A 27,699-nucleotide genomic window follows, 5' to 3' on the forward strand; every position below is an offset into this window, starting at 1 on the left:
ATGAAATTATGCTTAAATACTGCTATTATATAGGTATTAAATGATCATTAAATATAAATATTAAATAAATTAAGCATTAAATAATACTTAAAAGTGCAACATCAGAAATTCAAAGTACTAACTACTTCAAGGGCAAAACTAAACGTCAAGCAATAAAATCAATAATTGAAACGGAATAAAACACATAACGAGCCAATTACGATATTTCCACTTTTCAGAATTTTCAACAGGGTGATATTATGTGAAATCAGAATTATTATGATTTTTCTGAAGCAACTGCAAGAAACCTGACACAACAATATGCTGTAAAACAACTTGTGCAGGTAAATCTGCACAAGCAGTCTCAAATTGTGCATGCTAAATTACCATATCCAAGAGGGGGGAGGGGGGAGGTAATGAGTATAAACACCACCGGGAAAAAATTGTCCCAATCATAACCCCCATCCCCCTCCCCGAACAAAAATGCTGGATACGCCTTTGAAGTTATAATTATATTATTGTTAGTATTATCCAAATTGCGTAATTTGAAGCTCTTTCATAGCTACACAAAGCTCTTTAGGTCTGAGGGAGTGGTCAGAGGCTTTTTCATGAGGGGGATAATGCACACGTCGTATAACAGAAAAACCAAATAGTTGTTCAAGATGCAATATACGTTGTACAGATCCTAGTGGTTAGTGCAGATCTTAGTGCAGAAACGAGTTTTTTTTTTGTTGCGAGCAGAAACGACATGAGATGCATGAAAGTCATTTTTTTTACAAAAAAATGTCTTTACGAGGGAGCTTTATGCCATTTTATTTAAGCTTACACCAGCAACTTGTCAAACATAGAAAAACTTTTTCAGCAAACCGCTCAAATTATTCAACAGTTCGTGGTAACGAACTGTAGTAAGGAGCGACCCGTCTCAATAGTAACCGAAACTCTAAAAAAAACAGAATTTTGTTTCTGTTTTTGCAATCAAAAGAATCGCATTTTAATACTAGTTTCGAATATACAAGTTTCATCAGGTATAGTCTTAACCATCAAAAGTTACGAGCCTGAAAAATATGCCTTATTTTAGAAAACAGGAGGAAACACCCCCTAAAAGGCATAGAATCTGAAAGAAAATCACACCACCTAATTCCACTTATCAGAAAACCCTAATGTAGAAGTTCGAAATGTGGAATTTTGTATTTTTCACCAAAAGACAGATCACGGATGCGCGTTCATTTATTTGTCTTTTTTATTTGTTATTCCCAGGGGTGATCGTATCGACCCAGTGGTCCTACGATGTCACGAGAGGGCTCATTCTAACGGAAATTAAAAATTCTACTGCCCCTTTTAAATGACCAAAAATTAGAGGGCACCTAGGCCCCCTCCCTCGCTAATTGTTTTCCCGAAGTCATCAGATGACAATTTTGACATTGCCACTTTGTTCAGCATAGTCGAAAAACCAAATAACTATGTCTTTGGGGACGACGTAATCCCCCACAGTCCCCGTGGGAGAGGCTGCAAGCTACAAACTTCGACCGTCGTTTACATAAAGTAATGTTTATTGGGAAGTGTACAGATGTTATCAGGGGGACTTTTTCACGGGGGGGGGGGGGGGTTCAGGGGAAGGAGGTTACGTAGGAGGGTCTTTCCATGGAGGAATTTATCATGAGGGAAGAAAATTTCCATGAAGGGCGTGTAGGATTTTCTAGCATTATTTAAACGAAAAAAAAAAGTTTTTTTCAACTGCAAGTTAGGAGCAGCATTAAAACTTGCAACGAACAGAAATTATTACGTATATAAGGGGGTTCGTCTCCTCAATACCTCGCTCTTTACGTAAAAGTATTATTAGTAATTTCAACTATTTATTCTACGGCCTTTGTGATTCAGGGGTCATTCTTAAAGAATTGGGACAAAATTCAAGCTTTACCCTAAAGAGCGAGGTACTGACGAGGGGGCGAACCCCCTCATATACGTGATAAAAATATAAAAATATGGAAGTTCGTTACGTAAGTTAATTCGTAAGTTACGTACATTTATTACTAATAAAAACATTGGTAAAAAAATAAAAAGTTCTAGTTGCCTTTTTAAATTACCAAAAATTGGAGGGCAACTATGCCTCCTCCCCCACCTTTATCAAAAACTATGAGAAAGCCATTTAGCCAAAAAAAGCCAAAAATCAAAACATGCATTAATTCATAAACGTTCAGAAATTAAATAAAAAACAAATTTTTTCAACTGAAAGTGAGGAGCGACATTAAAACGTACAGAAATTATTCCGTATACGAAAGGAGTTGTCCCCTCCTCGACGCCTCACTCTTTACGCTATTTTTTTATTGTTTTAAGCAGTAGAGTTGTGAGAAAGAGTCAAACTTTAGCGTAAAGAGCGAGGCGACGAGGAGGCGACAACCCCTTTCTTATACGGAATAATTTCCCTACTTTAAGGGAACTGGGGCTTCTTACTTTCAATTGAAAAAAACTTGTTTTTTATTTATTAAATGGAAATTAAATCCTATAAAGCATTCTATCAGCCTGATAAAACCCTTCTCATCTTGATCAAACACTTCGCTGTAACGAACTGAAAGTAAAGAGCGACCCGGCTCAATAGTAACAGAAACTATAAAAAACGGAATTTTGATACAAATAGATACATCAAAAGAATCGCATTTTTATGCTGATCTTAAATATATGTTTTTACCCATCAAAAGTTAGGATCTCGTGGGAGGATCTTTGAAGGGAAATTTTCATGAATTTTATTGATGTAATTTTATTTTAAAAACATTCAGAAATTAAATTTTACAAAAACCAGTTTTTTCAACTGAAAGTAAGGAATAACATTAAAACTTAAAACGAGCAGATATTATACCAATAACGTATATGAGGGTGTTCGGCACCTCGTCAATACCTCGTTCTTTACGCTAAAGTATTTTTAGTGATTTCAAAGGAGCTATTTATTCTAATTAAATGGCTTTTGGGATTCAGGGGACATTCTTCTTAAAAAATTGGAACCCGATTCGAACTTTAGCGCAAAGAGGGAGGTATTGACGAAAGGGGGAACCTCCTCATATTACGGATAAAGGGAGTTTCTTCCCTCGTCAGTACCTCTCTCTTTATGCTAAAGTTAGGAGTTTTGTTAAATAATTGCCGATATAAACAATAGTTTGTTTGTGCTAATTTTTTTTGGTCAATCTTAGCTTTTAATATTATCTTAAGCAGCTTCTTAACTATGATTTTTATGTGATAATAAACCAAAGATTTTGCATGTCTTCGGCTTTTGGTTGTCATTAAATAAAAAAAAAACAAGTTTTTCCAACTGAAAGTAAGCAACAACATTAAAACTTAAAACGAACAGAAATTATTACCTATATGAGGGGGGTTTCCCCCTTCTCAGCACCTCACTCTTTACGCTAATGTTTGACTTTTTGTTCCAATTATTTAAGAATGACTCCTGACAAACAAGGACCGTTTAGTTAGAATAATAAGCTTTTTACAAATTCACTGACACTTTAGCGTAAAGAGCGAGGAACTGTGGAGGGGACAGCTCCCTCATATACGTAATAACAACCAAAAGAATCGTCTGAGAAAATTACGGTTCAAACAGTTTGTGGTAACAAACTATCAGATCAAGCGTATTAGCGAACCTTACTGTATTGGTTTCAAACTCCTATCTGCAAAAAGGTGGAATTCCGTATTTTTTGCCAGAAGAAAGATCACGGATACGTGTTTAACTTTTTTTCCCAGGGTGATCGTATCGACCCAGTGGTCCTAAAATATCGGAAGAGGACTCGTCCGAAAGGAAAATAAAAGTTCTAGTGCCCTTTTTAAGTGACCAAAAACTAGAGGGCAACTAGGTCACCTCCCCCAGTAATTTTTTTCCCAAAATAGTATGATCAAAATTTTGAACTTTTCGGCCAATCTTAGCTTTTAATATTATCTTAAGCAAGCTTCTTAACTATGATCTTTATGTGATAATAAACCAAAGATTTTGCATGTCTTTGGCTTGTGGTTGTTATTAAAATTTTGTTTTCATGATACATGTGCGGTGAGCCAAAATCAAAACATGCAAAAATTCAAAAACGTTCAGAAATTAAATAAAAAAAACAAGTTTTTTTCAACTAAAAGTAAGCAACAACATTAAAACTTAAAAAAGAACAGAAATTTTTACGTATATGAGGGGGTTGCCCCTTTCTCAGCGCCTCGCTCTTTACGCTAATGTTCGACTTTGTTCCAATTATTTAAGAATGATTCCTGACACACAAGAACTGTTTAATTAGAATAATAAGCTCCTTACAAATTCACAAACACTTTAGAGTAAAGAGCAAGGTACTGAGGAGGGAGCAACTCCCTCATATACATAATAACAATTAAAATAAAAATCTGAGGAAATTGCAGTTCAAACAGTTCGTGGTTAAAAACTGCAAGTACGTTACCACGCACTTACAGGTGAAACACCCCAAAATTGAAGTGATCTTAATGAAAATGACACCATCAGATTCAGCGTATCAGAGAACCCTACTGAATAGGCTTCAAGCTCCTATCTGCGAAAATGTGGAGTTTTGTATTTTTTTTTTACCAGAAGAAAGATAACAGATGCGTGTTTATTTTATTCTTTTTTTTCCCAGGGGTGATCGTATTGATCCAGTGGTCCTAGAATATCGAAAGAGGGCTCATTCAAACGGAAATCAAAAATTCTAGTAACCAAAAGAATAAGAGAGCAACTAAGCCACCTCCGCCATAACTTTTTTTCCCAAAATCGTCCGATCAAAGTTTTGAGATAGCCATTTTATTCATCATAGCTGAAAGGTCCAATGACTATACCTTTGGATATAGCAACCCCTCCCCCACAGCCCCAGGGGAAAGGTCTTTAAGTTATAAAATTTGCCCATTGTTTAGGCATAGTATTTTTTATTGGGATGTAAACATACATTTTCGGGTGGGGGATGACAAATTTTCTGCTGGGGGTTTTTCCAGGGGAGAATTTTCTATTGGGAGGAAGGTATCCAGGGAGTGAATTTATCAGGGGGAATTATACACTACGAGAAATTGCCAGAATTCCTATACAAAATTCTTTTTATATGTCGTGCTTTCTCTTTTCCGTCTCAATTTTACGTGCGGAGTCGTTAAGAGTAATTGTCAGGGGTAAATTTTCACCTGGATTTAATTGTCTAGAGGATATTTCCATGGTGAGGGGGTTTTCCCCCCTGGCATTATTTAAAAAGATCGGATATTAAATGAAAAAAACAAGTTTTTTCAACTGAAAGTAAGGAGTAACATTAAAACTTAAAACGAACAGAAATTATTACGCATATGAAGGGGGTTCCAAAAAAACTTTAGCGTAAAGAGCGAGGTGTTGAGACGGGGGTAACTCCTTTCATATACGTAATATTTTCGGTTCGTTTTCAGTTTTAATGTTGCTCCTTACTTTCAGTTGAAAAAACTTGTTTTTTATTTAATTTTTACGCTTAAAATTGGACCTCTTATTTACCTGAAAAGGTACCATTTGTGAACTGATTTAACAAAAGCAAATTCAAATAAGCCGTTTCAGCAAAAAGATTTGTCGCTGGTGTGCGTAATGACTTGAAAATGTAGTGAAACGGGGATATTAGCATTACCAAATGAGTTTATAGTTTTTTTTTGTTCAATTAAGAAGCCAAAAATTCATAACTGGTAGAAAAGCAGCGTAGATATCATCTCAAAGATCCTCAGAAATATTAGTGATGTGAAAACTGTTATTTCGCAATGTGATCGAAAATTAATTATAAACTTTGAATCTTTTGCCAGCATTCTGAAAGTTTAATTTGGGACATTTTCCAATGACAATCTGTTTATAAGACCGGAATGTCGAATTGCAAACTGCAGAACAGCAAAATTTATAAACCTAGCCCAACTACCGCTAAAATCCAAAATTCAAATCTACATTCTTTTTTCTAGGCAGTGTTGTCATATTCACAATCTACATTTTTAACTCAGGATCCCGATTAGTGGATCTGTCAAACAAGACTGCTAAAATAAGATTATCTACGAAAATTGAAAATCTACAATTCAATCACTGATTCAATAATCCAATAATTGAATTTGATAAGGGAGGAAAGTCATCGGAATTTTATTTAACTTCATAACAATTGAAGAAAATTTCAAACGATCTGAAAAGGCCGATAAGTCACTCAAAGTCATTACTAGTCACAAGGACTCAAGGTACTTAATCTCAGGACACTGCAATTTGACATCTGGGACTCCAGGCCCTGAAGTCCCAACTTCGAGTTATGAAAGTCAACTTCCAGCGTCCCTAGGGATCCACTTGGTATCCCTAGGTCAAATATGCCTCGCCAATATCTAGCCAAAGTCAAATGCTCAAAATTGGATGTTCTTCATTTCAGAGAAGAAAATACTATATGAGATAGATTAAAGGTAAAACAGGGGGGTTTTGAGGATAAGTTTCTTGATTTTTTAGGCTGTTACAGCACAAATTTTTGTACACTGTCCCAAACAGAAAATGGAATTTTACTCAAGCAGTTATTATCAGTTAAATAAAATATTATTTGGAGCCATCCCTAAGCAATTCCTAGACTTTTCCCAAATGGCAGATAAGAGATGGAACTGTGTGGGTAAGTTTTGGTGGCTGGAATCTCAGGCCATAATTTTTTTTTTTCTAACAGAAAAATTTTACTTTTGGGCCTGAACACGTATTTAATCCACCATCACGAACCAGTTTCCCACTTCTACAACTTCAAACGTATATTTAGAGTGTTTCACCGCTAGCTAATATTGACCCAATGGCCCAATGTGAAAAGGGCGCCAATGAGCAAATCTTGGGGGGGGGGTGGCAATGTGACAAAGGTGCCAATAATTGACTAATAATATATTCTACAAAACAGAGTGAAAAAAAGAAAACAGTGAAAGGGCACCAGAATATATCTTGAGGAGCCCGGGGTCTCCCACTCCCCTGGATCCGCCAGTGGTTAATGGAACTGTTACTGTAAATAAATTGTTATTATATAACGTATGCAAGAAACGTTAACAAAAAACGAACCTAACAGAAAGGTAACTTTATAGAAAAGAAACTTAAACGAGCAAAAATGGGCAAAAATGAGCGCTAAATTATTTCAAAACCGACTGTACAGGAATCTACACTGTTCCATGGTGCTCTTTGAGGTTTTCAAAGAAGAAAAAGTCGCAAAACTAATAAACAAGTTCTAGCCTAATTTCTGAAAAAAACCCAACAAAGTTGTTCCACAAACCTCCAAACTGTGGCCATAACATAATTCTATTAGTAAATTCTCTCAGAACTTCCAGGAAAGCTTTATCTCTTGCCATAATTCCCCGTTGGCCATCCCCATTTTCATCAGACTGATCCCGTGACTTTTTACTTTTTGAAATGTCTGTCATCACTGTAACTCCACTAACGCACTGGAGCATAGTCCTCACCACATGGCTTGCATAAGTGTCGTTGACAAATTCTTCCATGTTGTTCAAAACAAATTTAGAAACTTTAAGGAGCCATTCAGTACAAAATTTTAGGTGATTTTGGTCATTTTCTTCTTTTTCAGGTTTCTCAATTTCATTTTCCGACTCCAATTCTTTCTTGACAGGTTCTTCAGCAGAGGCCTTCTTGAATGAAAAATTATAGAAACATATAAACGACTAGAAAGTAATACCAAGAGAGAGATGGAGGGAGAGAAAGAGAAAAGACAGAGAGAGAGAGAGAGAGAGAGAGAGAGAGAGAGAGAGAGAGAGAGAGAGAGAGAGAGAGAGAGAGAGAGAGAGAGAGAGGGAGAAAATGAAAGAGAGAGAGAGAGAGATGGACAGAGAGACTGCAGAGGGACAGATAAAGAGGGAGAGAAAGAAAGAGGGGAACAAATGAAGATAAAGAAAGAATATAGAGCGATGATAAAGCGGAGAGAGAGAGAAAAAGTCAAATCATTGTTTTATTTTTTATCTGCACATCAGAAATTGCAACAGTTTACTTTTTTTTTTTACCGTCGAAATAGGTGTAATGAAAAGAAACCTGACTAAAATTTTACTGCATTTTACATTGATATGCAATTAAAATAATAAAGACTAAATATTTGAAATTAGTTTGAAAATTTCCTAGATGGTTTTATTTTTGCTTGAAAAAATAAAATAAAATTCAAACAAAACTTCAAACGACCAGAACAGATTCAACTATAATTTTTGACATTTTGACTAGTCTATTTTCAGTATATTTCAACACTTTACTTTTGCGTGAAAGAATGGACATCTAGGTTACATTATTGTTTTAGCCTATACTATCTTAACATAACTAGTTCGCACTAGTAGTAATAGAAAAGCATTATAACAGCTAATTCAATTTCCAAAGTATATAGGGTGCGTATTCAACCAGAAACGGATATAAATTTTGACCGCAGGTACAATTGTTAAATTCTAGATGGTGGAATTTTTTTATCTTGGAAAATTATTGAATCAGGAGGTTGACACCAAAGAAAAGGCAATGGTTAACCTATAAGAGAGGAAACTAGATTCAGCATCGACAGAAAAAAACTATCAATGCCATCTAGCATCTGGCGAAACATGGCATTTTTTTAAGCTTTGTAATCGTTTTTCAGTCAGAAACTGAGATCAGATACTTATTGCTATCCTAGTTTTACCAATCATACTACTTATATTAATTATTCTTATTTTTACATTAAAAAGAAATCAAATGTCGCAACACACTAGATGATGTTGACTGCAAGTACCTATCTCTACTCCTCATTTTAAACATGCTTTATCTCGGTAATTTAAGTTTTTTATGTAATTTTCTTTGGCTCAAAATTTTAAACTCTAATAATCTGAGTAAATATTTAAGCTATTTTTGGATCTTTTTCCTTTTCATATTTGAGATTCAAACAAGACAGGAACTCCTTAAATCCCTTTAAATCAGGATTTAACAAAGAACACTTAAAAGTTTTCACTGGACCTCATTTGTACTGTTAACCTACCAAAAATCTTCAACTACCTTGTTGGACGTTTCATGAAAAAAAAAAAAAAAAAAAAAAAAAAAAAAAAAATCAGAATCTACAATTTTACCGGAAATTAAAAAGTCAAGCAGAAAAACCATGACTTTTTCTTAACATAACTAAACAGCAGTATTCAAATATAGCCTTGCCGATAACATTTTTTTTTGTTTAATGAGCGAGGTTTTCCGAGAAAATCGTAGGAAAAAAGAGAAGCTGGAGGGGGGGGGGGCTAAAAATATTAATCTTCAATTGCCCTTACGTTTGTCACCATAAACACTAATGGGGCGTAGAATCTATTGATGTCTAAGCAGTGATTTAAATAAAAACACTTTGTGATGCCAGGTTATCAACATAGCGTATCTGTAACACTTCCCGAATGGGTTGAGGTATCAAGCTGAAACTTCCAGGGAATGTGGGTGAGGACAAGCTGAACTCAGATTTTGGATTAGAATGAGTTGGCAGAGGTGAAGGGCTAATATATTCTTTCTTTTATTCATAAAACGATTTTGCACTATACACAGCAGCCAGCTGATGAACCCGAATTATTTGCAAGCTAGTCCCAGGTAAGGCCGAAATCTAGCCGAAAATTTAAGATTTGAAGATTTTCGTCTGTAATTTGTTTAAATTTTTTGGCATTATAAGCCCCGGTTGAACTGCAATATGTTCCCGGTGAAGTAGGGATGTAGACAAAAAAAAACTATTTGTACAGAGTTCATCACAATAGGGTATCTGTATTATCCTAGGGACAGCTTGGGGGATCGAGATGAAGTCTACGGGGGTGCTAGAGGGCCAAAGGGACCTGAAAAAGAGGGAAGGGTAGAAATAAATGATGAATATTATGTATCCAAGTTATCAAACTTGCCTATCTACAACATCTCGCGAATGAATGGTGGCGATCGAGCTGACACTTTGTGATTCTTTGAGGAACGAGAGAACGGAACTTCTTATTTTGTGTTTTAAAGAGGTGTCTTACATTCTCCTAAGATCTTTGATACTATAAGTTTCAGCGAATATTCAAATATATTCAGGTGAAGTAGTGAGGTAAATCAAAAGGCAACAACATCAAACAGGTTATCAAAAAGTGCATCTTTAATATCTCAAGAACGACTGGAGGGATTGAGTTGGAACTTTTAAGAAATATTAAATTTAGTCTATTTAATTGGCTTGAAAGCAAAACTCACAAATTTCTTTGCCAGGTGTACCCCTAAGCAGAAAAAATCGGAGTTTGGTTAAATGGGATTTTGATCGCCCAAGAACGGGCCAAAACTTTTTTTTGTCTCTGACAGAATATTAGCTCACAGGGCATGTAGGCAGGACCAGGTAGGTCCCAATGAAAAAGAAAACACCTTGAAGATTAGCTTTTAGGATATGTAACGCCTGAAACTGAACAACAAACTCTATTTTCTCGCATGGCCTTAGACGTAAAAGATATGTAGTTAGAAACAAATGAAGCTGAATGAAGACGAAAGTTATGGATACGACTCTGTTTTATTGATTCGCAACATCAACGATGCATCCCAATTTGTTTTTCTCTGAAAGGAAGACTACTTACAGTGCCAGCCAAACTAAAGAGGAAAAAAATTCTGACAGAAAATGAGTTGAATCGATTTGCGAGACCCTAAAATGGGCAAAACATTTTCGTTTCCAATTAGAATTAAAGAATTAAAAAGAAGGGATAGAAGGAAAGGCTTTAATGCCATTTTAAATTAGACTGTTTAATAATTTTATGAAGGGATTTTGATGACCAAATAGTAGGGAATTATATATATATAGCTTTCTTAAACATAGAAAAGCTTGAGCAGTTCTGCCACACCAGCTAGTACTGAAAGAGTTCGATATACTGCATGAGAAACATGGTTTCCACAACAGGAAAGATTAGCTTCTATAAACCTTTCAGTTATTGCATTTTGAAGAACGATTTTTGATGCGTGAAATGATTTTTTTTCTTTCTTTTTATTTTTCTGAGTTCTTAGTTAAAATGAAGTGTAAGTGAAAAGAATTAAAATAAATTGTAATAGCTTCAAATTATTATCAATTGAATTATTCAAATTGAATAATATAATTATATTATATTAATATAATCCTCCAAACAGGGATTTATAATTGAAGCAAACTTCAATTATAAATCCCTGTTACACACAGCGCTTTGTTTAAGGACCGTCATACTGCAATCTCGGCTCACATTCACAATTTGTGATTTCGAAGACCTTTAGCTACCAAATTTAGTGGAAACCATACACCATTTGCGAAACATGTACTTCCCTTGTTTTACTCTTGAAATTCTATGTTGCAATGCTAGCCCCTTAAATTTGATCACCAGTTTCAGCAGTCCATTTTACAAACGCTGGTATAAATTAAAAGCTATTTGTTAAGACACCCAAATTCTAGATCCAGCACCATATGATAGCAAGTGACTTCTAAAATCCTTCGATTCCGACTTTGGTGAAAACTAGACAACATTTAAGAAATATATACTTGCCGCATCTTACTCGTCGACTTCTACATTACAATCTTAGCCATAGATTTATAATCATTAATAGTATAATTCCAATTTAGAACTACTTTTATACAAAATGTGACAGAACTGACAGGAGTTCGACAAACGTTTACGCTACATACTGTGCATTATTTCAAGAGAGCCAAATTGCTATTTCAGCATCACATTTATAGTTAGTAGCTTTAACAAGAGCTAAGAGCTCATATGGCACTTGTGACGAGGCGAGAAGAGCTAAGAGCCAAGAGATCATATGGTATGAGCTCTAACAAAATTCTATGAATCAATAGATTGATTTAAAAAGGAAAATAAGAGGCTTAATGCCGGTCAGGATTTAAAATAAGAGCTCTAAGTCACGCTGTCCTTCTAAATATCAAAATTCATTAAGATCCGATCACCCACTCGTAAGTTATAAATACCTAATTTTTTCTAATTTTTCCTCTCCCTTTAGCCCCCCAGATGGTCAAATCTGGGAAAACGACTTTACCAAGTCAAACTGTGCAGCTTCCTGACACGCTTATCAATTTTCATCGTCCTAGCACGTCCAGAAGCACCAAACTCACCAAATCACTGAACCCCTCCCCCCAACTCCCCCAAAGAGAGCGAATCCAGTACAATTCTGTAAATCACGTATCAAGGACATTTGTTTATTCTATCCACCAAGCTTCATCCCGATTCCTACACTCCAAGTGTTTTTCCAAGATTTCCCCATCCAACTCCCCCAATGTCAAACGATCTGGTCAGGATTTGAAATAAGAGTTCATAGACATGAATTCTTTCTAAAAATCAAATTTCATTAAGATCCGATCATATATTTGTAAGATAAAAACACCCCAACTTTCACGTTTTCCAAGAATTCCAGTTTCCCCCTCCAACTCCCCCAACGTCAAAAGATCTGGTCGGAATTTAAAATAAGAACTTTAAAGCACAGGATCCTTCTAAATATCAAATTTCATTAAGATCTGGTCACCCTTTCGTAAGTTACAAATACCTCAGTTTTCAAAATTACCCCCCCCCCCCCGCCTCCAATTCCACCAAAGAGAGCAGATCCGGTCCGGTTATGTCAGTCAAGTGTCTTAGACAGGTTTTTATTCTTCCCATCCAGTTTCATCCTGATCTCACCGCTTTAAGTATTTTCTAAGATTTCCGGTCCCCCCAACTGCCCCCCCCCCCAATTACGCTTGATCCGGTTGAGATTTAAAATAAGAGATATGAGTTACGAGGTCCTTCTAAATATGAAGTTTCATGAAGATCCGATCACTCCTTCTTAAGTTAAAAATACGTATTTTTTCTTATTTTTCAGAATTAACCCCCCCCCCAATAGATCGGATCCGTTCAAACCATGTAAATCATGTATGTAAGACTTCTGCTTATTGTCCCACCAAGTTTCATCCCGATCCCTCCAATCTAAGCGTTTTCCATGATTTTAGGTTCCCCACCCCAAACTTCCGCCAACGTCACCAGATCCAGTCAGGATTTAAAATGAGAGCTTTGAGACATGATATCCTTCTCAATATTAAATTTCATTGAGATCCGATAACCTGTTCGTAAGTTAAAAATACCTCATTTTTTCTAATTTTTCAGAATTAACCCCTCCCTCAACTACCCCAAAGAGAGCCGATCCTTTCCGGTTATGTCAATCATGTATCTAGGACTCGTGATTATTTTTTCCACCAAGTTTCATCCCGATCCCTCCACTCTAAGTGTTGTTCAAGTTATAGGATTCCCCCTCCCAACTCCCCCCCCCCAATGTCACCAGATCTGTTCGGGTTTAAAATAAGAGCTCTGAGCAACGATATCCTTATAATATCAAATTTCATTGAGATCCGATCACCTGTTCGTAAGTTAAAAATACCTCATTTTTTCTAATTTTTCAGAAATACCCCCCCCCCCCAACTATCCCAAAGAGAGCGGATCCGTTCCGTTTATGTCAATCATGAATCTAGCACTCGTGTTTATTTTTTCCACCAAGTTTCATCCCGATCCCTCCACTCTAAGTGTTTTCCAAGTTTTAGGTTTCCCCCTCCCAACTCCCCCCCAAATGTCACCAGATCCGGTCGGGATTTAAAATAAGAGCTCTAAGACACGATATCCTTCTAAACATCAAATTTCATTGAGATCCGATCACCTGTTCGTAGGTTAAAAATACCTCATTTTTTCTAATTTTTCAGAATTACCCCCCCCCCCCCAACTACCCCAAAGAGAGCGGATCCATTCCGATTATGTCAATCATGTATCTGGGACTTGTGCTTATTTTTCCCATCAAGTTTCATCCCGATCCCTCCACTCTAAGTGTTTTCCAAGATTTTAGGTTTCCCTCCTCCAACTCCCCCCCAATGTCATAAGATCCGGTCGGGATTTAAAACAAGAGCTCTGAGACACAATATCATTCAAAACATCAAATTTCATTAAGATCCCATCACCCATTCATAAGTTAAAAATACTTCATTTTTTCTAATTTTTCGGAATAAACCGGCCCCCCACTCCCCCCCCCAGATAGTCAAATCGGGAAAACAACTATTTCTAATTTAAGCTGGTCCCGTCCCTGATACGTCTGCCAAATTTCATCGTCCTAGCTTACCTGGAAGTGCCTAAAGTAGCGAAACCGGGACCGACAGACCGACAGAATTGGCGATTGCTATATGTCACTTGGTTAATACCAAGTGCCATAAAAACCCTTAAATACCAACTTTGCCGGAAATCACAATTTTTTTGAAACATTTACTTACTGTATGGTAAATCTGTCTGGCTGAATCTGTGGGCTGAATTTTAGCCCAGATTTACAATCAGCAACTCCATAAATTTTCTTCCATAAACTTTGTCAAAAATTGTAATCTATATGTCAAATAAGTGTGATACACACTGCTCTTATCTGAAGACGCTTAAATAGTAATTTCAGACTCAAATGTGTAATTAGTGACTTCATAAGCCTTAAACTACCAACTTCAGTGTAAATCAGACACATTTCCTCCGTAAATATATATTTTTTATACTTGAACTTCTAAATTCGACTACTATGCCCAGACTAATTATTCGGGATGGAGCAATGCTAAAATTTTTCCCAAATCCAGGTCTATCTCCGATTTCACCTTGATGTCTGCATCCTGACAAGATTCCGATTTCAAAAAGGCTTATCATTTTCGTTAGTTAGTTTGTAGGGAAAGCATCAATAATAACTACAAGTTCAGTTAATCCATTATTCAATTACACAAAGATCTTAGTATTAGACATGTTTCTGATGAGACCGTTGAATACCGATCGTTAGCCATTTCTGAGTTTCAAAGTTACTACCCATGCAACGAAGTTAAAATTCGTTTTCATTAGCGCTATAGCTCCGAACACACGAATAGGACTGCAACTGCTCTTAAGATCCGTATCTTCGGCATTTACTTTTTAAATTTCTTTAAGTTTTCCATAAAACCGAACCCATAATTAACATTTCTCCTGGGCAAAATGGCAAAAATGGAAAGAGCGGAAAAGAAAAATTCGCACATTCCATGATAGTAAATCTTTGCTTTGTACGCAAGTTAGAATTCCTGTACCGGAGAAAAGGGCACAGAGAGCAAGCAATCTCAGACAGTTTATTCTTTCGCAAGTAAAAAAGAGGACATATCCTTCTTTCAACAAAAAAGGATTTATTCATGCGAAATGGTTGCCTCATATTTTGAAATATTTTAAAACAATCCTTAGTCAGCATAAACGAAGCAAAGTGGCTTGAGTTTTTGAAAAACAAGCATTAATCTGACGACTGGCATAAGCCATTTCACGCTTCGCTTGTCTCTGATGGACGCTAACACTTCCTACAGCACAAAAAACACACCTACCTCACCCGTGGAACACTCTTACACGTTTTCGATAAAAATGTGACTTCTTAAGGTGTGCACCGAAATTTCCACATTATTCATGCATAGTCTGCTCATACTAGTTCTTTCTATGCAGCCAACAAATTGGAAGTGATAGATCAACAAAAAGTGATTGGAACGAGATCTAACTTGAAAAATAGTAACCTAGAGTCGACTCTGTTAATAGATCTGCACGTCAATCGTTAGTCTAAACAAAGTAAAAGCTCAGATCCTCTGTACATTCTATTTAAATGTGTTCATCTCGTATGATTTTGTTTTGTGATACGTTGTGGATAAATACGTTGGATTATATGTGGATAATACGTTGTGGTAAAGTCATGTGCTATTGACAGATACAAAATATGACACTATCCTATGTGATAAAACTTTTAACACATCTTCAAGACCCAAGGGTGAACCAAGTGCGAATGCAATTTCTAGAAATTCAGCAAGAAAGTTTTTTTTACTCGGTCTTCTTATTTTTTTTCTTATAATTTAAGTGATAAATTTTATTCAATAATTTCAGAGGAAATAATATCACCTACTTTCAACAGAGATCACCTAGAATAAACTATAATCAATAGAATAAGTAGCTTCACGGGTAGAGGTTTTGTGGCTAAGTTGAGTTTAGAATCGTAAAATTAATTTCAACCGCAACTCCCAACGCGTCATGACTTAGTCTCAACAAACCGTTCAGGAATAGTTCGACATTATAGACAGTAGCTTGCCTCTACTGGGCGAAAATTGGGCGTAGCTTGCTTTACTGGGCTCCAGATCTCCAAACATAAACTAAAATCTTAAGAAAAACAAATATACAAGGTGAGAGGGACAAGAGCTTGAAGATCCCGCCAAAACCACTGTTGATTTTTACGATTTCCCCAATTAATTCATCGAACCTCAGCAAAAATCACATTTTAACGAATTTGCTTCTTTCTAAGCCCAAAAGACATTCTTGCATATGTCTCTGATGCTAGACAGACACAAAAAGGTATTAGCTTTACTGGGAGGGGTCATTAGAGGATACCCCCTAGGAGGAGCGGCTAAAACACAAAAAAGAATGGTGCTGGGCAATCATTTTCTGGTTTTTCTGTGTAGCAGGCCCTTGAACCTGTTTTCTGTCATTTTTCTTCTTTTTTTTGGGGGGGGGGGAATATATTCAAGTAAACTGTGCAGAATTTGCCCCCCCCCCCTCCTGTGTTTAGTCATACTGTAATGAATAGGGTTCTCACCTTGGTTTGAGCATTATTCATGCAGTCATTGGCCAATTTCATCTTCTTCTCAAGAACGTGGCTTGCAAATGGGTCAGTGCAAACAATCCTCAGATCTGAGTTTAAGGCATTGGCGAAGTTTTCAAAAACTTCAGATGAAGCAAACGGAAGGATTTTCTCCAACACTCTTGAAACAAGTTGATTACAAACTAATTCCAGTTCCGATCCAGCTGTTTGACTGAAGACATTACTTGCGAACATTTCTTAATATTAAATTAATTGTTAAAAATATATAGTATTTCTATCAGCGTTTAGAAAAAAAGGACATGTTTAGTTAAATTCTGAAGGTAACTATTCAATACGAGGATTATTGGAAGTGGTATTAACAATCCAAGTTAAGCTAGTCTTCATTTAAAACGTCTTCTACTTCTGGTTATAGATTTAAAAAGTCAGTTCAAAACATAACGGATTACTTTTATCAAAGAATTGTCACAGAAGAGAAAGAAGTCACATAAGTTCTGAATTTTCACCAAGAAGAGAGATTTTCAACTTCTGTGTTTTCATTCGGTCACATCTCTACTGCTGTGATCTATTCATTTACAGTCATAAATGGCGATGTTTTTTTTTTTACTACACTCAGTACTACCCTCACTTAGCGTACGGGCACGCTTACTGAAGCCAAACGGACCTAGCTGTTGCCAACTATAACAATAGTGGAATACATGGCGTGAGAATATTGCCATCTATGACCGTAAATGAATAAATGGCAGCAGTAGACACGTGACCGAATGAAAGAACAGAAGCTGAACATTTCTCTTCTTGTAGAAAATAGTGTGACTTTTTTCTCTTCTTAAAATATCAAGAACAGAAGTTATACTGTTTTCCTCTTCTATTGAAAAATTCAGAACTGAAATTTAGCTTTATTTCTCTTCTTTGGGACAATTCAGAACCGATTGGTGGGGGGGATTAGGGGGAAGGGACAAAAAAGTTTGGTGAAAGTTGAGGGTGAGAACAAAAGAGTTGGGGGTCAAAAACGTTGTGAGGGATGCTCATGAAGGGTTCAAAACTCAGGGTGGGGAGGTACGAGGAGGGCCATTAGTTCCCTCAAATCCCCGTACAAACTGGCTCATAGGAGGAGGCAACATTCGTTAACATGAAATCTGTCGCTTAAAATATGTTTCTAAGAACATCACATAATCACTGGCTGGTTATTTCAGTTGAGTAACGCATCGTTCTTTTATCATAGTAAATCTGGGGTCTCACGTTCGATTCCTACGCCAGACAAATAATTCATAAATTCAGAATATCGCCATCAATGACTTTTGTTAGGTGGATAGCAGCACTTGACAAATCGCCGTTAACCCTTCTTCGTGATCTTAAACACTAAGGAAGAAAGGAGTAGTACCTATGGGAGTGGTCGGAAGTATTAATAGGATACTACTCATTTCATTTAATTGTTAATTCATAAGGTAACATGTAAGGTTTTTTGTCAATGTATTTCTAAAAACAATTTGGCAACATAGACTTGATAGTTTTGTTGACTAGAGCGTCATTCATTCGTCCTTAGGAGTCTCCAGTTCAAATCTTATAGAAGTCAAATATTTCTGAAATCATCAGAAACTAGTTAGCAGTCATTTTAGATCATTATGTAACATGTTTCGCAACAGAATCAAAAAAGGTAGAACCACCTTGTCCATGTTTGTTCAGAGTTCATTGTTCCTCAAGTGCGCCTTAGGAAATCACCGTCAGCGGGTTTGTTCAGATTTCATTGGTCTTCCAGCACACCATTAGAATCACCATGTTCAGTTTTGTTCAGATTTTATTTCTCCTCCAAGTACCTTAGGCAATAACCTACAAGTAACTCAAGGCTAGATAAATCAATTGCGCAATTAACATGGCGAGCAAAAAAAAGACCACGCACAACTGGAAGCAATTACAGTTTGCAAAACTAGTTAATCAACATGAAATTGTTGAAAAAATAATTGTGCCTCAAGTCCATTAATCCTCAAGATGCTTTAGGATTAAACCATTGCATAACTAGCATTCAAGGCCAGAGAAATCGATGGTGCTAGAGTTCATTGATCCTCTAGAGTTCATTGTACTTAGAGTTAAATGATTGCGCAACTAACATTCAAGGCTAGAGACATCGATTGTTTAAGATTTCATTGATCCTCATGAGTGCCTTAGGGTTAAATTATTGCACAACTAACACTCAAGGCCAGAAAAATCGGTTCCTTAAGAGTTTATTGAACCTCAAAAGTGCCTTAGGGAATGTCCTTGACAAGCGAGAGGCTACTTACATTTAATTAAAGGGGTATTGGGCCCATAAAAATACTATCTAGATCACTACTCATATGCTCTTGTTTTGGCTTTGACCTAATTGCTGGCATAAATCCTTTTACATTTTTGTCATTTCCAAAGAGCAGCAAACATTTGAGCTGAGAAACACATCGATGTCACTCAATGACTACGGTGACAGGTTTTCAAGCAAGCAATGCAGTACTGCATTGCTTGCAATAGTAACAGCTCCAAGTTACAGATCAGACAACAACAAAATATTTCATTGCAAATATAAAACAAAAGGATGCTAAAATATGCTAGAACTAACATAACTTAGAAGTGAAGGAACAAATATGAAAGTAATCGAACCTTTTTCATCTTCTTGTTCAAAATTTTCATTTAGGCGTTTCATTACTTGGACGTAATAATGGTATGTTTCTTCATCAATATTCTTTCCTTTACCATAAAGTCCTTTTGATCCAAACTTCTTGGCACGGGAGAGAAATGACTTTTTCTTTTTATATTTCCTTTCCATAGTTGGAATTTAAAGGAGATGAAATCGTCTGTTAATTTTCAATTCCCTTAAATAAGAAAATGAAACGTATAATAATTTAATTTAGAATAACTATATTTTTTCTATAATGAGAGCTTTTTTTATTTTAGGCAGTAAAGTGATAAACTGAAGAAAATACTGAAACACAGAAAAAATCCAAATATTTCAGGAACACGTCCAAAACCCTTTGTCATCTGTAAAAAAGTAATGAAGAAGAGTTAAAAACAATACAAAAAATGACATCTACATTCAAAATGCGTTCCTCACAAAAGCATAAGCATGAATAATATTGTCACAAGACATGGACTTTATTATAACAAAACTGAAAATGTGGACACGAAGTAGAGAGTCCTGGACAAACAATATTATAAAGTGACTGTCAAGATATGATAAAAAAAAACAACAAAACATTTATTGATAAGAAAAAAAAAAATAAAGAGTATATTTGAAAATTACAACATAAAAATGCAGTAGAAGATTTTAAATCATCTAAAAATAAATATGAGCTTATTTCATTTATTGGTTTCCTATCTCAAAATCTACCTCGGTCCGTTGTGAAATAAATTCAACGGTAAGTCTGCGCTTGGGTTTTTGTTTATTTCCTGAACGTTTAGTCAGGTATGTAACAGCAGAGCTAAAGTGAGGACCCTAACACGAATTTAAAGAAGATTAATTCAGTTTAGGTAACTTAACCAAAGTTGATAGACTTTGAACAAGACTGTTGTGGTGATACGGATATCATGCTTAAATATAACTCGTTACAAGGAGTCCTAAGTTTTAATTAAGCATTGCCTATAGTAAAGGCCATACGGCTCCAATGTTTTATTATTATTATCACTTATTTTTTCTTTTTCCCAGAGGCTCTTCATATGGAAATGATGGTCGTATAAACTTCGGAGGGGGCTCATTCGACTGGAAACCAGAAGTTCTAGTGTCCTTGAGTCAAAAGTGATCAAAGTGCAACTAGCCCTCCAACGCCCTTTTTCCCCAAATGCATCAGATAAAAATTTTGTGATAGTCATTCTGTTAATAATAGTTCGAAGATGAGATACAAACTTGGGTGTCGACACAGCCCCCCAGGGCCGGGGCAGGCATTTTAAGCTATGCCCTGTGGGCATATATGGTTCTTATGGTATAGATACTCATATAAACTTCAGAGAGGGCTCATTTGACTGGAATTTGATTTGAACTGGAATTTTGAGGTGAACTAGCCCCCCCACGCCCCTTTTTTACCCGAAATACATCGGATGAAGAAATTCGAAATACCCGTTTTGTTAAAATAGTTGAAAAGTCGGATAACAAACACTCCGGCGTCGACGAAACCCCCAGGGCCCGAGGGCAGACGTTGTAAGTTATGCCCTGAGGGCATATATGGTTCTTATGGAAATAATGGTCGTATAAACTTCAGAGGGCTCATTTGATTGGAAATTAAAAGTTCTGGTGCACTTTTTAAGAGTCATAAGACATCCAAGGACAAATAGCCCCCCCCCCCTACGCCCTTTATCCCTCAAACCCATCCGATACAATTTTTAGACAGCCATTTTTTTTAAATAGTTCAAATATCATATAACAAAAATCCAGGGTCAAAACAAACCTCCAAAGCCCAGGAACCAGTGTTTACACTTATGTCCCGGGGTGCATAAGGTTTCTATATAAGGGGTGGTAGTGTAAACTTCAAAGGTGGCTCACTACACTGGAAATTGAAATTTCTAGTTACCTTTTTATAAGTTAAAAGTGAGCGGGGGACCATCCCCTCCAACACACACACAAACAGCCTCTTTTCCCAAATGCATCCAAATTTTTGTATGAAGCTGAAAGAAGGCTGTTTTAGGCTCCATGTGCTATTTTTCAAAAGAAGAATGTTTAACCACAAATGTTTTTTTAGAAATTTGATTTAGAAATGCATAAAAAAGGAACTTGACATAGAGATAAATAAATGTTGACTTATATCATGGTATTTCGCCTTCATTTTTAATGAAACACATGGGTTTCACTGTAAAGAATATGCTGCCAACAAGCATTAAGGCAGTGGAACTTGTGAATTATTTGAACAGAAATTAAAACTATCTTTAGAATGGTATTTGTTAAATTTCATTTTGGGTGGTAGAGTGGGCAGGAGATAAGGTAGGGCTGGAAAGGAGAGAATTGTGTAATTGATAACTTGGAAAGTACTTCAGTCAGGTGAATGAAACTTTGAAGAATATTTTCAGAGCTAATTTGGCCAAGAAAGGTCTTCTGGATCAACCACGATCCTTTTCCCTTCCAAAAGGCATTGACCTTTTATAAATACACACAAACTTCGCGTTGCAAAATGGAAATTTGAGAAATAGATCTACAGTACACGTGAGGTCCAACAAAGCATGGAAAGCATTTTGGGTGAAGTTATAATCATGGGGCTTCTTGATATCTCAGAAAATAGCTGAGCTATGTGAATGGAACTTTCAGGAATAAATCCAGGGCATAAAATACATCCTGGGAGGGCGTTATCAAGCTTTTATTTCTACCCTTTCCTTTTTTCTAGGGATTAAAAGCTTTATATATGGCAAGTACCTATACCTAAGTACAAGCAGAGGCGAAGCTAGGGTTTTGAGTTTTGGCAGGTATATAAAGAATGTGCTAACAAAATCATCCAGTCTGTCAACAAATGCAAATACATATCTAAATTAAGATGACAAGGATACCCAAAATCCTAAGGCATCAGCACTGCATGCCAAGGTCTTGGAACTTTTTGGGAGGAGCCACCCCACCCCCCTTAGCTGTGCCCCTGGTTAGGGGTGCATATACCTATCTAAACTCCAACATAAGATGTTTTACCTGTATTTTGGGTTTTCAGTCTCTTTTTTATTGACTCCATCATTTGAAAAGGAAATAGCTATTTGGAGGTAAGTGCTTAAAGATTCATTCCCAGAAAATAGTTGAAGCTAAGAATTCATTCGTAAGTTTTATACCTTCTTCAACTACTTTCCAAGATTGACATAAAACCCTCATCTTGGATTTTACCATATTTCGAACCTTATAATTTTGCTAAGTCATAATTTATAAAGAATTCAAAAAATGTATTAAATTTGAAAAAACAGAAAATTCCGACATGGCTTAAAAACCAGGTCAAGTCATTAGAATTCTGTTTTTAAAACCAAGAGTCAAAGAAAAGCAGACCCAAAACAATGTTAAGAAAGTTACCACTGGATGAGAGAGTCTTCTGATAGAAACACCATAAAACAAAAAGAGCAAGACTAATGTCTTGTGGTGGCACAATGGGTTTGATCTTAGCTGGGTAGTTTAGGATCCAGAGTTCAAACTCAACTGTAACAACACACTGCAGAGCTGGTACAAGGACCTCAGTAGTCAAGAAGCATTGTTAGTCCAGCATATACATAACCAGCACCATCGAATTCCTTATTTCATGTTCTTTTATATTATACCACAATAGTTGTCTTAATGGCAATTAAAAAAAACAAAAACAGTAAGACTCTTATTTCATAATATTATTAATTTTTCTATTATAAGATTATCATGTTTTCTTCTCTTGTTATTCACATATTTATAACATCTCAAACAACATTTATATCAACAATTCTACAAGGTCTATTATCACCCATGCAAAACTGGATTTATCAAATCAATTCTTGTATTTACTCTGATAATACTTATATAAACAATTCTACAAAGTCTATTATCATCCATGCAAAACTGGATTTAGTCAAATCAAGAATGCAGAAACCTATTTTAACAAAGAAATATAGATGTAACTGAAACAGAGTGATTATGTTTATTTCTATATTTTGGGTGCTTAGGTCTGACAAATTTACCTAATGAATTGAAATGAGTGCAACGTGGAGTTCATTGCATGGTGTCAGAACCAGAGGTCAAGACTTAAACATAGATAGCACACCAGCCCAAACAATCAGTTGGATAAGCCCCAATCTCAAAGGTTTAAATTTGCCAAGATTTGATACTTTGTTTTCTTATGCAAGCCAGTTAGGTGCTTCAAAGCTTTCATTTTTAGAAGGGCTTTGTCCAAAAACCTTTATCAGAGGCAAAACTATAGCGGTGTCTCTGAAAACGATTCTACAAGGTCTACTATCACCCACGCAAAACTCCATTTAATCAAATCAAGAATGCAGAAACCCATTTTAGCAAAGAACAGATTTAACTAATATAGACAGATTACTCTGATTATGTTTATTTCAACATTCTAGGTGCTTTGGTGTGATATATTTACCTATTGAGTTGACTTGAGCATAACAGAGTTCATTGCATGGTGTTAGAAACAGAGGTCGAGAACTCAACATAGATGGCACACCAGCCCCATCAATCAGTTGGTCAAGCCCCAATCTCAAATCAGAATGAAGGAAATTCAGAAGACAGTGTGAGCTATGTTCTCTGCTCTACTAAGTGGAAATTCAAACATAGCTCAATGCTTGTATACTGATCTGAACTTACACAGAACAAAATAAGCCAAAGGTATACACAGTCAGGCTTGATAACCAAATTCAGCAAAGCATAAACCCTGTCTTTGCCAGATATATTGTTGAGATATATACTACTGAGTCCTACATCATCTGTAGTATTTTTATATTACGTTGTATGGAAGTTTCATGTTATGTTTTTTGTAGGTAGCCTGGGTCAATAAACCTATTCAATAGACGACATTACATGGTGTCAGAAGTGGGATCTGAATAACAATGGACGTCCTTCAGCCATCAATAAACTGGGAGGTCAACTCCCTTTCAGAGGAATGGGACCGTTTCGAAGAACACGCTAAGCTGATGTTTGCAGGGCCACTTTCAGGCAAAACAGAAAAAGTACAGTGTGCCTACCTACTCATCTGGGCTGGAGCAAAAGGTCGGGAAATATTCAACACCTTCAACGTCGCGCCTGAAGAGCTGCATAAAATTGAACCTTACCACGCTAAATTCAAAGCATATGCTTCACCTCAGAAGAACACAGTTTTTGCACGATACCTGTTCCAGAAGCGAGACCAAAACGACACAGAGACTGTGGAAAAATACATCACAGATCTAAGGACATTAGTGAAACCATGCTCCTACTCAGACCCAGATGAAATGGTTCGGGACCGAATTGTATGTGGAATCCAAAACCAAAATGTGCGTGAAAAGCTCTTGGCTGAAGGTGATGAACTCACACTGGATAAAGCAACCTTTATGTGCAGAAGCCACGAAGCGACCCAGGCTCAACTCAAGACATTCAACGGAACGAGGCCAGCCCCCATCAAACAAGAGATCGACGCTATATTCCGCTACCAAAACCGGAACAGTGGTAGAAACAAACAAACAGAAGCAAGTGGCTCCAAGAGTAAAGCATGCTACTTCTGTGGCGGAACATACTCCCCCTCACACATCTGTCCTGCAAAGGGGAAAACCTGCTCCATATGCAAAAAGACCAACCACTTTGCCAGGGTCTGTCGAAGTAAGACAGTCATTGCAGTTGATGAAGACGCCGCAGATACAAACCCCGGCGACGAAATTGTTTTCCTTTACTCCATCGAGCAAAGTAAGAACAAAGACGAAGCAGTTATTCCACTGACTATCAACAACCAGTTCCCTGTACAATTTAAGATCGACACAGGAGCCCAGGTGAATATCATCCCAAAGAAGTATTTTGACCTCATCACGCCAAAGCCCACCATGAAACCCACCAATAAGCACCTCACAAGCTATTGTGGAGCACGGATCCCAGTAACAGGAGTCTGTGAAAAATCCTGTAGGTACAAACACAACGTGAGCAGCACGCAGCAGTTCTACGTAGTCGAGACCTCATCCTCCCCAATCATTGGCTACCGTTCTAGCCTCAACCTGGACCTGATCAAGCTAGTCCTAAACATAGACGTAGCAACCTCCCAAGTACCACACCTGAAGGAAAAGTACAAAGAAGTATTCAGAAGAATTGGAAAGCTGGACGGAGAATGCAACATACACCTAAAGGAAAACGCTACGCCAACCGTCTACCCAGTCCGACGAGTCCCCGCCGCTATGCAGGATAAGCTCAAAACAGAGCTCAGCCGCCTAGAAAGCCTAGGTATCATAGAAAAAGTAGTGACCCCAACCGAATGGGTTAACTCAATGGTAATGGTAGAAAAGAAGGACGGCTCCATAAGACTGTGCATAGATCCAGTTGATCTAATTAAGTCCATCAAGCGACCGCACTACCCGATTCCCACTCTGGACGATGTCACCTCGAAGCTACACGGAGCCAAAGTATTCACCAAACTTGATGCCCGATCCGGTTACTGGTCCATTCTGCTGTCTGACGACTCTTCTTATCTCATGACATTCAGCACGATCTATGGGAGATACCGTTTCAAGCAAATGCCCTTCGGAATCATCTCAGCCCAAGATGAATTTCAGCGGCGAATGGAAGACGCTTTCGAAGGCCTAGAAGGATTCGAAATCATCATTGACGACATGATCGTGTATGGCGACACCCAAGAAGAACACGACGAACGCCTAGCAGCAATATTGGAACGCATCCTTGTCAAGGGCATCCGATTCAACAAAGAGAAGTGCGAGTTCTCAGTATCCCGAGTAAAGTACTTCGGACACGTCATAAACTCCAAAGGAATGCAGCCAGACCCCGATAAGATCCGTGCCATAAACAACATGCCAAGCCCATCATGCCGAGAAGAACTCCAAACACTTCTTGGGATGATCAATTACTTAGCCAAGTACATACCAAGTCTCTCAACAAAGAACAAAAAACTCCGTGACCTGACTAAAGCAGACCCGTTCATCTGGGAAGAGACACACACACAGATCCTAGAAGACTTGAAGAGCTCCATAGTATCCAACACCCCGTTCTTCAATCACAAGAGTAACAACGTGGAACTCATAGTTGATGCCTCTAGCCACGGACTTGGTGCACACCTGGTCTCGAAGGGGAAAGTCACAGCGTACGCATCGAGATCGCTCAGCAAAACAGAGCAGAAATATTCCCAGCTAGAAAAAGAGCTGTACGCCATCGTATTTGGTTGCAAACATTTCCACCATTATCTCTATGGCCGGCATGTCGAAGTTACTACTGACCACCGCCCACTCGAAACAGTGGTGGCAAACCCTATCCACAAGGCCCCACCCCGAGTACAGAGATTAATGCTCCAGCTCCAGCCTTATGACCTTAGCCTGAAGTTCCGACCGGGCTCAGAAATTCCTGTAGCCGATGCTCTATCCCGCCTACACCTGGGCGATGCGGATCCAACACTCGAAGAAAGTCTAGATGTCTACGTACATCAAGTTGTACGAAACCTACCTGCCAGTGACCAGAAGCTCGAAGAGATCCGGGAGGAAACAACAAAAGATTCAGAACTGAGTACCCTGATCAAAACGGTCCAAGCGGGGTGGCCGAGTGCAAGAAAAGACTGCCCAACCAACATTCTAGCATACTGGAACTTGCAGCATGAACTCTCCTTCGAAAAAAGGCATCCTGCTCAAAGGAGAAAGGCTGATCATTCCCAAGAATATGCAGGGAGCTACACTGCAGCAGTTACACGCAGCCTATCTCGGAATCGAGAAAACGAAACAACGAGCCAGAATGCTGGTATATTGGCCAGGACTCAACGCCGACGTCGAGCGGTACATAACGAAGTGCCAAACATGCGCCAACAACATGCCAGGCAATTCAAAGGAACCAATGATTAACCACAACATCGAGACGCTGCCGTGGCAAAAGGTTGCGACCGATCTCTTCGAATGGAAAAGCGCCAGTTTCTTGGTAACCGTCGACTACCACAGCCGTTTTTTCAAAATCGACAAGCTTCCGACGACCTCATCCAGTGCAGTCATCACGAAACTCAAGGCCCATTTCGCCCGACACGGCATACCGTCTCAACTAATGTCAGACAACGGACCTCAGTTAACATCGAGAGTATTCACCGATTTTGCCAAGACGTGGGGAATCTCACTAACCACGTCCAGCCCAGGATACCCAAAATCCAACGGACTGGTCGAGAAGGCGGTACAAATCTCAAAAAACATCATGACGAAAGCGACAGAAAACGGAGAAGACCCCTTTCTGGGTATACTAGAGTATAGGAATACACCAGTCGACGGGTTCGCGTCACCAGCCCAGCTCCTAATGTCGCGTCAGCTAAGATCCATTCTGCCGTGCACCTCACAACACCTAAAGAAGAAAGTCATTCCAACCACACAGTTCACCCGACGAAGAACTGAAATGCAGAAACGCCAAAAGCTGTATCATGACAAATCAGCTAGATCACTGAAACAACTCACCCCTGGAGACGTGGTTTACGTACAGAAGACACCCGACGGACCATGGAGTCAGGCTGTTGTGCTATCCCATGCAGGAAAGCCACGATCCTACCTGGTGCGTACCAATGAAGGTTCCGTGCTAAGGAGAAACC

General features: G+C 37.7%; 1 protein-coding gene across 2 annotated transcripts in view; it reads right to left on the minus strand.

Annotated features, from left to right (window-relative positions):
* The window catches only part of LOC136028103 (nucleolar protein 9-like), a 45,881-nt gene that overhangs the window by 15,563 nt on the left and 2,619 nt on the right, over nt 1-27,699 (minus strand). The window contains exons 2-4 of one of the 2 annotated variants that reach the window (XM_065705729.1): nt 19,139-19,350; nt 16,511-16,752; nt 7,206-7,572 (exon numbers count right to left, since the gene is read on the minus strand). In XM_065705729.1, coding sequence (XP_065561801.1) covers nt 7,206-7,572; nt 16,511-16,752; nt 19,139-19,304 — 775 coding nt within the window. In that variant the 5' untranslated portion in view covers nt 19,305-19,350. Of the gene's footprint in view, nt 1-7,205; nt 7,576-16,510; nt 16,753-19,138; nt 19,351-27,699 lie in introns of both variants that reach the window. The other variant, XM_065705728.1, reaches the window with a different exon arrangement.

Source organism: Artemia franciscana, chromosome 6 (assembly GCF_032884065.1).
Source record: "Artemia franciscana chromosome 6, ASM3288406v1, whole genome shotgun sequence".
Classification (NCBI taxonomy): Eukaryota; Metazoa; Arthropoda; class Branchiopoda; order Anostraca; family Artemiidae; genus Artemia; species Artemia franciscana.